This window comes from Adelges cooleyi, unplaced genomic scaffold (assembly GCF_023614345.1).
Source record: "Adelges cooleyi isolate 19-005CV unplaced genomic scaffold, UGA_ACOO_1.1 ACOO_flye_CR_arks_rails_tigmint_CR_PRNA_247, whole genome shotgun sequence".
Taxonomy (NCBI): Eukaryota; Metazoa; Arthropoda; class Insecta; order Hemiptera; family Adelgidae; genus Adelges; species Adelges cooleyi.
In genome coordinates this window covers 2,782,845-2,796,040 of record NW_026095912.1, presented here as the reverse complement: position 1 = coordinate 2,796,040, position 13,196 = coordinate 2,782,845, and the positions used below count along the sequence as shown (strand labels likewise).

Here is a 13,196-nt window from a genome sequence, read left to right as displayed (position 1 = left end):
GTGACCATTTTCGCGTTACTTTTTCACTTTCGGTTAGAAATTAAAGATAGTGATAAGAGACAAGTGATTAGAGTTTAGAGAAAATATACAAAAGAAAAGTGATAATAGATAAATGATAAGACGATAAGATATAAGAGACAAGTGATCAGAGATTAGAGATAATAGACAAACACAGATATATATAATAAACTAGATTGATAGCTAGCGATAAGAATTGAAGCCGACGGTCCGCCATTCTGGTGGGATTTATGTGTGTTATCAATACTTATATATATATATATCTGTATATATTATTAATCAATATTATTTATATATGTGATTGTTCTAAACATATAATATTCTCGCGTGACAAGGTTCTAATTCCCACCAAGATGGCAGAAAGTGGCTGCTTCAATCTTCTTTATTGGTGGCATGTACAGTTAGCAATCTCGTTTATTATATAAATGTATTAGACAAAAGATAAGTGATAAGAGATTAGAGATAAGTGATGAGAGATAACATGTCCATGATGAAATGTTTTTTCGTGGAGCGGAGAAATTAACTAGATTTTTTTTTTATTAAGATTTTTAATGTTTCCATTATTATCAGCTACAGATTCGCCTCGAATCACTCTCGTTCGTAACAATAATTCTCGGACGTCGACTTGGCAGATTGTTTTCTTATGTTCTGAAAGAGTTTTTTAATTTTTCCCTCGGGTCATTCGGTTTTTTGACCCGGTAGTCGTGGCCGTTTTAAACGACACCAGACATTTATTATTATTTATGCATATTTTGCATCGCGGAGATTGTTTTGTCGGACATTATTATGACGTTGGCCGTCTGGGGCCGGCAATAAAATCGGTATACACGACCCTTTTTTTTGCCAATAAATCACACAGTAGGACATATGGGTAATAATAATATGTAACGTGTAAGAATAATTATCGGGTGGCGACGTTGGTAGCCGTACCTACATTATTGTGTAGTACACGCCGTTAATGACCGCTTCGTGACGGCTTTGCGTGGCCAATTTTTATTGTTTGAAAAAAATAATTGAAATAAAAAACCACTATAAATAATAATTATTATATAGGTGCACGTACCGAACGTCATAACAACATCCGTTTGAACGGCCAGCCCAAGTCTGACCACCCTTCCCTTCATCTCTCTCAGTTTCAATACCATGCATCTCTTTTCATACCTACCACATGCAAACAGGGTGAACCGTTTACAGCGAGACACTTGTATAAACTTTAAAAAAAATTTGTTGGTTTTAATTTTTGAGCTCAAAAGGTTTCCCAATTATTTTTACAGTCTTTTGAATATGCAATTTTTTTTTTTTTAATATTGACGAACATTATTGTGATTTAGAGTTAATACCTAGGTAAGAAATAGATCAACAGTACTTAAAAAAAACTGTGTTTTTCAATTTTTGTTTACTTTTAAACTAGGTATCACTTTTGAAACACATGTGCCCATGTGTGAAATTATACGAAATCCTGACTTGTTAACAATAATTATAGGTGACATTTTTGTTTCGTTTTGGCCCATAACGAGATCCATAATTTTCAATGTTGCTGCCTTATTAAATATTTTGAAATTAAGTGGAACACGAATATAGACTTTTTGAAATTGATAGCATTTCTTTTGTAGAACTAGACACTCAAACCAACATATATTTTCATCATAGTTCGGTTGTGGGATGTGTGCAATTAGTATTTTCTTTCAAAAATAACCAATCTCTTTGTAATTGATAGAGATATATATAATGATTTCTTGTAGAGAAAAAAAGAAAAGAAACTTTTACACAATACAAATACAGGGTGAATCTGTAGTGTAATAAATTAATGATAAGAAAAAAAAATGTTCTATGAAAAATAGCATTTTTGTAGTTTTCCATTTTAAAATATTTTTATTTATCTTATTTTACTATACCTATTATAAAAAAACTAAAGATTAACATTTTTTTATTTTAATTTTGCTCAACTTTATCAACTTCTAGAAACTTAAATGGCACCTTATACAATTAATTTTCTATTTTAATTAAGAATAACTTGCCGAGTATTTAGACTGATTTATGACAAGTTTTGGATAATTAGTTTTTTAATTTCAATTTGATACAAATATGAATTAAAATAGTTAAATTTTGGCTGTATGGAAGGATACACTGCAATAAAATCACATACGGTTATACATTGAACTAATTGACAGTGTAGTTATAAGTGTGACAAATAAATATTATTAAAGTAAAATAACAACAGTAGGTGCTGTATAATTGTTTAAAAGCTAGCTACAATTGCTGGTCTACACTCGGATACCAAGTCTCTATCTGTTCCGTAAGTAATTCATGTTCGTTATCATTTGTACCGTTTTGTATTTCCATAACAATTGTGTCGTTGTAGGGTTTGTATTTGTAAATACTGTCATCTTGTGAAGTTAATTTACATTTGCCAGACTCAACATCAGCGGTGTTTATAAATCTAACTGGGAATTGTATACTTCTGAGCAAACCTATTAGACGACACGTCTAAGGTTGACGAATGCTGGTTCTTCTCCACCTTAAAAATTACAATTTTTTTTTTTAAACTGTACACGACAAGTGTACAAACTGTACACTGTATAAAAAATATCATAGAAAATAGCTACATTAAAGTGTCAATTAAGGTCATAATAAAAAATTGTTATGGAACTCAATTAGTAGTATTCTTAATGTGAATTACATAATCTCTTAGATATTTCACAAAATAATTGATGTAAGAAAACATAGCCTAAGTGACGGACCAAAAAAGTTCAAATCGACCAACGAGGTGCAATCATAATTCTACCAATTAATTTATGTTAGGATAAGCGTTTTGTTTTAAAAATAGTCTAGACAAATAGATCCTATGTGTTGTGTGGATTCTATACCAAGTTGTATTTTTATAAAAAAAAACTACATTTGTCTGCTACTGTGGTACGAATAAATCTATGATATTCTTATGTATTATTAACTTTAAAAGGAAATGATTGAAAATTAAATTATTTGTCTGGTAATTGATTAAAATCATAACCGGTACTAATTTAAACTAATTGTTAGTATTTACGTATGGCAGCGAGAAGTGATGTTTTTGTAACTTCTCCAGTTATAATTCTTCTATTTTCTCCAAGCTTATTCAATATAAAACGCCCAAAGATGGTAATACCGATAATTGTAAAAACAAATTAACTACAATGTTAATAAGAAAAAAATGTAATATTTCAATGAACTTTAACATATTGTTTTTTTGCAATTCGCAAGTAGTTTTGAAACTCAAAGAAATAAATCTTTTTACACTTGGAACTCAAAAAACTACTAACGCATTAGGATTGGAATTAACATTATTTGAGTAAAACGCATAGTCAGGTTTTTGCATTAGAAAATTAGAGGTATAAAGTCATCTTAACAAAGTGGAGTGAAAATAGTCACCTTATATTGTATAAGTCATTTTATGAGTATTCAACGTTGATGTGACACTTTATAACGGTACCTAACATGTTGTGGAAATAAAATGTTGAAATAACATCATTGGAAATAAATGGTTTGTATTTCCTAATTTGAAGGACTCAGACTTTAAGACTTTCTTTTTTTAAAAATCTTTTAACCTAAGTACATTTCTATTTTAATCTAAGTCTCTAGGATTATTTACATCAGTTACCTTCGTTTCGGCTAAGTTCAAGCTGAGGTATATCTGTATAAGAAATATAAAAACTTAAATTATTTTTTTTAGAGTAGACACGAATCATCGAATCAATGAAAAAAAATGTTGCACAGTGGTTTGAATAATCAGGACTTGTATCAAAAGACATAATATAGCTTCATGATTTTAAATATTAATAATTTATTTATTGTAGTTAGGTAAAACTGAGTAATTAATAATATTGAAAATTGTTCTTAAAACTATGTTAAACTATATAATATTTACCTGTAAAACGGTATATTTTGTTTTGCACTGTCTCCTGTTTAGCTATGGCACACCAATCTAAAATAAAAAATAAAACTATACATATATTCTTATGACAGAAATGGTAATATATTAGATTGTATATAACAACCCCCCCCCCCTCTTCCTGAGTTAATAATAGTCTTTACAAATGAGAAATCTCTACAATTTTTATATTCATAACTTAACTCCAAGTAGTTTCTTCTTCCAAGTAAATTCCTCGTGATTTTTTTGATTAAAATTTCCCTTGTTAATGGAATGAAAAAAAACTAAATTTTAGAGATTTCTCATCCTATTAGGCTACTTTCGATTGGATGTAATTCTTAGGTGGAAAAAATTAGTCCAATATATATATAAACGTGTGTGTATATGAATCTGTGTAAAGTATTTGTAGTAGAAGTATGAAATTATATATACAAATAGATTACTTGGCATATTGAAAACGAATGCATATTCTGAAATTAAGACGAAAATATCATATGCCTAATTTAGTTATTAACGATTGTAAAACAAGTATATTCAATTATAAGGAATATTATTACCCGGTATAGCCAACCTCAGTTCAATTTCCTCTGAAATAAAAATAACATAAACTGATGAATTAGTGATATTGGATTTTTTTTTATCACTAATAACTATAATTTAATTTTTTTTTTATTATATAATAACAACTACCTATTGTTGCATCTCCATTAACAATATTTTTAATTACATTCTCCAATCCAGCAATATCTATACGCAAATAGTGTTTTGAGCTGTATAACAAATTTCAAATAAAATCATAATAATTTATAAAAATGTCCAGAACAAACATTAGTATCACGTGTACTCACATAGGACCTACGTGGGCGAAGGAAGGAGATAACTCAGAAGAAAAGTATCAACTTATCAAAGCAATGATAACATTCAGAAACTGGACAAGTGTTAAAATATAAAAAAAAAAGAGCAGTTTTGCTCACAAATGTATGAGTGAAGTGAGGTTATGGGCCTAAGGAAGAGCAGAATTGGCCATAATATAAATATCATTACTAAAAGGCTGACTTATTTTGCGTAGGGGTTTAGAACATGTACCTTTTTTCACGTTTAAGTTTTTGTTGGGTTGTATCTTACCTGTAGTATGAGCCATTTTGATGAGTTTGCCTGTAAAAAATTAATTCAAAACATAAGTATGAAAACGATAAAATTTGAAAAAAAAATGTATATTGTTTAAGCAATTGATACTGACTTGTCTTGTAAACCGACTGTACGTTTGATCTGTGTGGAAAAAATTAAATTTTGAATTTTTTATTATTTATTACTTTAAGTGAGTGTTAAAATAAAATAATTACCTGTCATTATTGGCAAAAAGTTAACAAAGGCAAGTGTTATTATAATGCAACGGAGCTTCATAATGTTGAATATTATTAGCTAAATAATTCGAACAATATAACTTATAAGAAAAATATAAATTCTATTGCTTGTTTTACTTTCTGTGTTAGACTGACCTGCTTTCGACTAGTCGATGGGTCGATGTGTATTTTGCAGCTGTGTGATGACATTTATTTACATTAGTTTGATGCCAAGTTTAACATATTTCCTTTTCAGTTATTGCTTTTATGATCGTTTATAACACTAATGTGTGCCATATACAACTTCAATCATTTTATTTTGTACATGGTTTACCTATTTTATTTTTTTATAGGAATTTACAATTTTTTTCTGATAATATAAAAAAAAAATACAAAATAAAGTTTACTTATATATTATTTAGTATTCGATACAAAGAATATTTGTAAGTAAAACACTATTAGATATTTTTTTTTTGCGCGACATTAGGTCCACAATTATTTGTACTTACAATTATTTTGGCCATTGTTAATACCTTTTAGTTTACGGCAATGTATGATAAACACCAAAAATGTTACACATTTACTCAAATGTTACACAGAATGGTAAGCACTAACTTTGTTTAACATACTATTGTGTTTTCGAGTTAACCTAACCTAGGCAAGAATTAGGTTAACAATACTTTAAAATAAAATCATATTTTTCAATTTTTGTTTACTTTTGAACTAGGTATCACTTTTGAAACACATGTGCTGATGTGCGAAATTATACAAAAACCTCTGTTTTTAACAATATAGTACTTAAATACATTTTAAGTACAATCCCTGATTTTACGAAATGTTTACTGCCGCCGTTATCAAAAATGTTTTGAAATTGAGTGGAACACAAAAGTGTAAATGTTTGAAATGAAAAAAAAAATTGTTTTTTACAGTATTGGACACTCAAACCAAACGTTTCCATCATAGTTTGAAGGTGGATGAGCACAATTAGTGTTTTCATTTAGTTTTTTTTTTTTAATTAAAAAGTATTTCTTTGTAACTGATAGTGAATGGTTTCTTAAAGAGGAAAAAAAAGAAACTATACTTGGTAATATTTGATTTTCCTTTTGGTTTAAATGATAAAAACAATTCCCGATTCGGTGGTACTTTAAAGCAAGAAGCTGTTTTTTTATTAATTTTCATAAAAATATTTAAGATGGCGGTGACATTATAAATTGGAGGGGAAATTAAAAAAAAATTAACTGTGTGCTGACTATCGAAATCCCACGAGGCGAGGTATACTATTGAAATACAAATACAAAGTAAGCAAAAAGGGTGATTCATAAAGGCTACGACAACAATTTTGACATTTTTTTTTATAGAATAACAGCAATTTTGTAGTTAATTTTTTTGAAAATATTTTCGTTTATCTTATTTTACAATATTATAAACAATTTTAAAATCAAACCTCTTTTTATCTTTTTCCACAACTTTATCAACTTTTAGAAACTTAAATTTTAACGTATAAAATTAATTTCTTTTTAAAAATTAAGAATAATTTGCTGAATATTTTGACCGATCGATGATGGATGTTAAGAGGAATGTGTAAACTTTTCAATTTTATTGGGCGAATAAAATGTCTTGCTGATACGATTTCTTATCTACAGATTTGCTACGTGAAGAAATCATCTCAGCGCTTTTGTTAACGCTGTTAACAATTCCTTGTTTAATCATTAGCACAACAGCATAATAACAGTGCTTAAGTTTTTTCTAGATTAGCATAATTGGTTAAAAAAATATTCAAAAAGAGTTATTTTACAGAATGGTTATTTTTAGTGTTCATTTTAGTGTCTATGAATTAGGTAATCGTTTTTTAGTTTTAGAAGTGTAATACAAGCAAGAATATTTTCCCAAAATCAATTTTATTATATTGTATAATATATACTATTGAATAATTTTAGAGGCACACATTGTATTATATAATGGACAGCTAGTGTTACTATTTAACATACGTTTCTTACAATAATTATTATTTTGCAAAACACAACTAATTAATTAATACAAATATAAATTCAAATAGTCGAATTGTCACTGTATATATATAGATACACTCCAATGGATATAATTTAATAAAATTACATACCATTAATTGTATTAAAATATATTACTATGTAAAATTGTATATTATGAAAACATTGAATTAATTGACAAATTATATATAAGTGCAATATTTAAATATTATTAAAGAAAAAATAACGGTAGGTGCTATATAATTTTTTTAAAGCTTATATACGTTTATTGGTGTATATTACGGCTACCAAATATCTCTATCATCCTCAATTAAAGAAACATAAGTATTGGGAACGATTGGAACTTCCACAACAATTTTGCCGAAAGCTTCTTTGTATCTGTAACGTATGCCATCAAATGAAAGTAACATACAAACATATTTAGAGGGAACCCAAACGTCTTTTGTGAATGCATATGGAGATTTTGTACTTCTGAGCAAACCTATTAGACGACACATATAGGTGAAATCGACGGATTCTGGTTTTTCATTAAATTTCTCTAAAATTAAAAATAATAGTTTTTTTAAAAACTTGCCCATTTTATCTTTAAACTTCTTTTGTTTAAAACACGTGTATAAGAACAAAATCATAGAAAGATAATCACATTACTAATGAAATATACACCGTTTTCTATAACCTATTATTCAACAAAATATATTAAAATACATTTAAGAAAGAATAACTGCAGTTTAATATTTAAATAACTATTTGAAAAACTGTTATGATTATTTTTATTGAAAATTTAGGAGCTGTTTTAATAAATTAATTGTTAGGTATAGTTTTTTATTTTAAATTAAAATATATTTAATTTTTAGAAAAGGGCATATTGACCGAAAAAAGAAAGGGAGGAACTTCCACAGAGTTAAGGTTTTGTACTAAAACTATATTTGTGTACTACTGTGTGCTAATGAATCTATGATATTGCTATTAATATTATTATTAAAAAAAATGTATATTCAAAACGAAATTATTTTATTAATTTAATATTTGAGAATAAAACATAATAATTATAAAATGTAAAAGCCAAACCAGTAAAACTATGGTAATTATAAATATTTACCTAATTCAGCGAGAAGTAAAGTTTTTCCAACTTCTGCAATAATACTTCTTCTTTCTTCACCAAGCTGGGGCAATAAATCATTACTGATATCTGTAAACATAAATAAATTACAATATTTATTAATAATAATTATTATTAAAAAGAAATTGGATGCTCGTGAGATAAATACAGCATTACACTTAAATGTACTGTAACATTGTTTTGTACAACTCGCAATCAGTAAGTAAAACCTAAATAGGCCATTTTTGGTAAAATATTGTCTATACTTCCAATTTTGAGAGATATGAAGTAGAATTTTTTTTTTTATTTTGAGTGAAAGATTTTGTTTTAAATTAAAGTAATTTCTATTTACAATTTAAAATATTTATACGTAAGTCAGTAAATTTTTTCATTACATTTGGTTTGGTCAAATTCCGGCACTGGGATATCTGTACGAAAAATAAAAAATAATTTAATTATCTTAAGTAAACAAAAACCGTTGAATCTATGTAAAATGTTGTACACTGGTAATTATATTACAAACGATCATCGTGATGTGTACAAAAAACATAATATAGCTTCAAGTCTTTGAATTCTAGTATATATATTTATTTATTTGGTTAAAACTGATTAATTAGTAATTTAGGAAATAGTTGAAAATATGTTAAGCTATATAATATTTACTTGTAACATTTATTATTTCCTTTCGCACTGCCTCCTGTTCAGCTACGGCATTTATTTCTAAAATAAAAATAAATACATTTTTCCTTATGATAAAAATAATAATATATTAGATTTTTCCAACTCCTCCATTCCTCCTCAGTTTTTTAGTAGTCATTACAAATCAAAAATTCCTAAATTTTCAGATTCCCTGCTTAATTATTAGTAATGCATCGTATTTATTTTTTTTTATTTAATTAACATGGAAAATTTTTAATTTTCATTTAGAAAGTTCTTACCTAAAAACTTATCAACATTTTTCTTAATTTTTAAAAATAATCGTTTTTTGAAGAATCGAGCAATATAATACATTATGTTAAGCTTTATAAATTTATATTTATAATCTAATGCCCTTATGGTTATAAGGTGTGATTCTTTTATCATGAACCAGTCAATATCTCACTGGGTTTAATAAATAATTGCATTTTTTTTCATATAATGTTTTTATAAAACGTGATCTCAATTTTTCACAATTATTTATTAAACCCAGTGAGATATTGACTGGTTATGGTAAATGAATCACTATGTATACGTCAGTCAATAAATGATTTATTACCATCATAATGGCCAAGTCGAAGCAAATGGCCATCTGTAAAAAATAATAAATAAACATTTTAACTATTTTACAGTAAGCAAAAACTATTTGACCAAAGTTAAATGTTATAGACAGGTTTGAATTATATTGCTAACGATCACCAAGACAAAAAATAAAATACCTTAATGACTTTGAATTCTAATAATATATTTATCGTATTTAGTTTAAATTGAGTAGTTATTAATTTTGAAAATTGTTCGTAAGATTGTTGTAATAGTGTTAAGCTATATATTACTTTTAAAACGCAATAATTCTTCTTTCGCTGCCTTATATTCAGCATTTCCAGTCACTTCTAAAATACAAAAACAAAATAATACATGTTCTCATGAGTTATATAACTATACACAAGGTGAACCACTCAATATTTCACTGGGTTTAATAAGAAATTCAATTTTTTCTTTACATAGTGTTTTTATGCAATGTGATTATCAATTTTCACCATTTTTTTGTTTTAACCCTCCCCCCCTTCCCAATTCCTTGCTGAATTATGACACTCTAATATCACAAGGACAAAAATGCCCAATTAAACTGAAAAAACTAGATGACTTTAAAAAATTATTTCGGAATATCCTTCCAACGATTTTTAAAGAATCATATTTTAGTTTTAAGAATTTTTTTCATAAAAAAAAAAATAATTAGTTTATATTTAGAGTTTTTAAATTAAAAATTAAAAATTCTATGTGAAATACATTTAAAAAATCACAATTTACTACCATTGGTTGATACATATTATATTATAACATTTAAAACTAAAGGTAGGTACTACATAGAATTTAACTATGGTTCTATTGGTGAGGAATTTCCCAACCTATGTAGGCTACTATCGTTTGATAAGTGTAAGCCTTAAAAAAAATAGAAAACAATTTAAACAGTCTTATATATATATTTATTTATGTATGTGTAAAAAAAATAAGAATATGTGTAAAAAATTAATAGTGTGAAGTATAAAATGTATAAATAGGTTACTGGGTAAGTAGAAAAGATATGCTGCATCTGAAATTAAAACGAAAATATGTTATGCCTAATTTATTAATTGATAATTGTCAAGCAGCTAAAGAATATTATTACCCGGTATAGCCCACATCATATTAATTTTCTCTGAAAAAAGATTAGTATAAGTTGATTTTAATTAATGATGTTGGATTTTTTTAACCCTTATTTTCTACAAGTAATCTATATTTTTTAATTTTATTTTATTAAAATGACTACCCATTGTTGCATCTCCATTAATAATATTTTGAATGGCAGTCTTCAGTCCAGCAGGATCTATAAGCAAATAGTTCATAATAAAATAAAATCATAATAATATGTAAAACTATAAATAAAAATGTTGATAAATAGATAGTACAGAATAATATATTAAGGTGACTATTTAACATAACGCTACTCAATCTGTTGGTTATCCGTTATGTAATTGCTTATAGCCAAGTATGATTTAAGTAAATTACAGGAAACGGCTCTTTTAAATATAAATATTAAGTATATAATCATTGACTGTTAGAAAAATAAATAGAAAGATCTTGATAGAGAAGACAATCAAATAAAAACTATGGAAAATCACCAAAAGTCTTCCTTTACTTGTAAATGTCAAGAGGGGCAGAGTTGAGAAACAGTTTATATGCAAGAGCAGGTAGCAAGTTATGTTTGAATCTGAGTAGCGAGAAGAAGAAATTAAGTTTATTGGGTAATTCCAAATTGTGGAACTATAGGTAACTGAGGGGACTAGGGATGACAAGCCGATGGTACATTGCATAATTTGGAGGAAGGGAAGACCACTTGTCAAGCCAAGCATTGGAGAGGACTGATTTAAAGAAATAAAAAGCTTTGGAAATTATGAGTTGGAATGAAGATGTGGCTTTAGCTAAAGAGTGGACTTTGAAGAAGAAACAGACCCATCAGTAAAAACTAAACAGAAACGAGGAAAGTTGGTTAGGATAAAATGAGAGAACAGATTAGTAACATCAGGTGAATATAGGGTTGGGAGAATAGAAGGAAAACCCCTAGAAAATGTGTAGGATATGAATGGTTGCAGACATTGTAAACACCTTAAAAGAGCTGACAATGGAAGAAAGGCGATGCCATTCCGCAAAATTAGAAGGAAGGGAAGGCTATAATTTTTTGACCCAAGCATTGAAGAGGACTGATTTGGCCAAATGAAATAAATTTATGAGATAGAATCAAGGAGTTAATAGAAAAGTACATGTGGCGATTGGTGAGTGTAGGAGTGTCGTCATCAATTGTACAAAGATGATAGGAGCAAATAGAAGAATATTTTTAAGATCATCATTGGTGCAACTAGAGGGGGTAAAGGCTAGAGTAGTTAAAATCCTTTTAAACTTGTTCAGGCTCTAAAAATATGCAAAAAACCAACTGAATAAAAATAACCGGACACCAGCGGTAGTAACTATTTACAAAGAAATAATTAAAGCGTCCCAGGCAAGTAGAACGCACAATACTTTCAGGTGACTAATTAACTTAACGCTACTCAACCAAATAGGTTTAATAGTAGTTGTCAATAGCTAAGTATATTCTAAATAAATTATAGGAACGGCTGTTTTGAGTAAAAATATGAAGTGTTCGATTTTCTTATACATAGTATTTGTAATGCCCCATTCACTCATATTCTGAACAAACCAAAAAAACTGTAGGTAGTAGTTTATAAATCCTCAAAGAATCAATATTTAATGTATCTTACTTATTCTATAAGCTTCTTCAATGTGCTTGTCTGCAAAACATTATTTCAAACATTTTTATTAAAACGATCAAATAAAAAAAAATCATTTTGTATGAAAAACTGATACTGACTTGTAAGTAAAACCGAGTTTGCATAATTCACTGTGAGGAAAAATGAAATTTTCTTTTAAGATTTTTAACTACTACAATAAGATACCTGTAAAAATAAAATAATTACCTGTCATTACTGATGGAACGTGTACAATGGCAAGCGTTATTAAAATTAAATTGCAGTAAACTTTCATAATTTTGGATAATATTAATGAAATAGTCAATCAAATATAATTTTTTAAAAATATATGAATTCAATTAGCTTGCTATACTTTTTGTATTATAGAATTTTTCTTGCAAAGCAATAATACACGTAATGCAATGAAAACTAATGGTGGACCAATCGACTATACCGTAAAGACCTATATCGAATAAAAAACAAATTGTTTTCAGCAAACCATTTTACTGTTCGAAACATTTGTACAAATACAACGACAACAACAACAAAAAACACAAAAACAAGTTTGTTTTAACGGCAAATGAATCGATTTTCAACTCAACCTTCGCGTCGGTAAAATAGCTTATACTTTATATTATTGCAAATTGTGATAAATATAAAAAAATATCGGCTATAGTATACCGTTTTGTTGATAATAACCAAATTCTGAAAGCAAGAAACCAAAATAATAATTGTAAGCAGTATGGTACATTAAATGTATGGTACATTGTAAAAAAAACAATGATATTTAACATATTTTTTCTATCAGTCCCATTTTTAAAAAAACTAATGTTACTGTTAATTAGTAAT

General features: G+C 27.5%; 1 protein-coding gene across 1 annotated transcript; it reads right to left on the bottom strand.

Annotated features, from left to right (window-relative positions):
• Positions 1 to 7,501: 7,501 nt before the first annotated feature.
• On the bottom strand, positions 7,502 to 12,672 carry LOC126836842 (uncharacterized). The gene is made up of 12 exons (XM_050570497.1): positions 12,576 to 12,672; positions 12,470 to 12,499; positions 12,360 to 12,389; positions 10,874 to 10,930; positions 10,733 to 10,762; positions 10,631 to 10,657; positions 9,900 to 9,956; positions 9,626 to 9,658; positions 9,034 to 9,090; positions 8,766 to 8,798; positions 8,371 to 8,460; positions 7,502 to 7,809 (listed from the first exon to the last, which is right to left on the bottom strand). Exons 1-12 carry the CDS (start codon positions 12,640 to 12,642, stop codon positions 7,556 to 7,558), a joined length of 765 nt encoding a protein of 254 aa, XP_050426454.1. The 5' UTR covers positions 12,643 to 12,672; the 3' UTR covers positions 7,502 to 7,555.
• Positions 12,673 to 13,196: the final 524 nt, after the last annotated feature.

Coding starts and splice junctions, on each gene's coding strand:
- LOC126836842 (XM_050570497.1), bottom strand. CDS start 12,642: ATGAAAGTTTACTGCAATTTAATTTTAATAACGCTTGCCATTGTACAC. Junction 10,763..10,873: donor TAATGGAGATGCAACAATGG/GTAGTCATTTTA, acceptor ATCTTTTTTCAG/AGAAAATTAATATGATGTGG. Junction 8,461..8,765: donor GGAATTTGACCAAACCAAAT/GTAATGAAAAAA, acceptor TTATGTTTACAG/ATATCAGTAATGATTTATTG.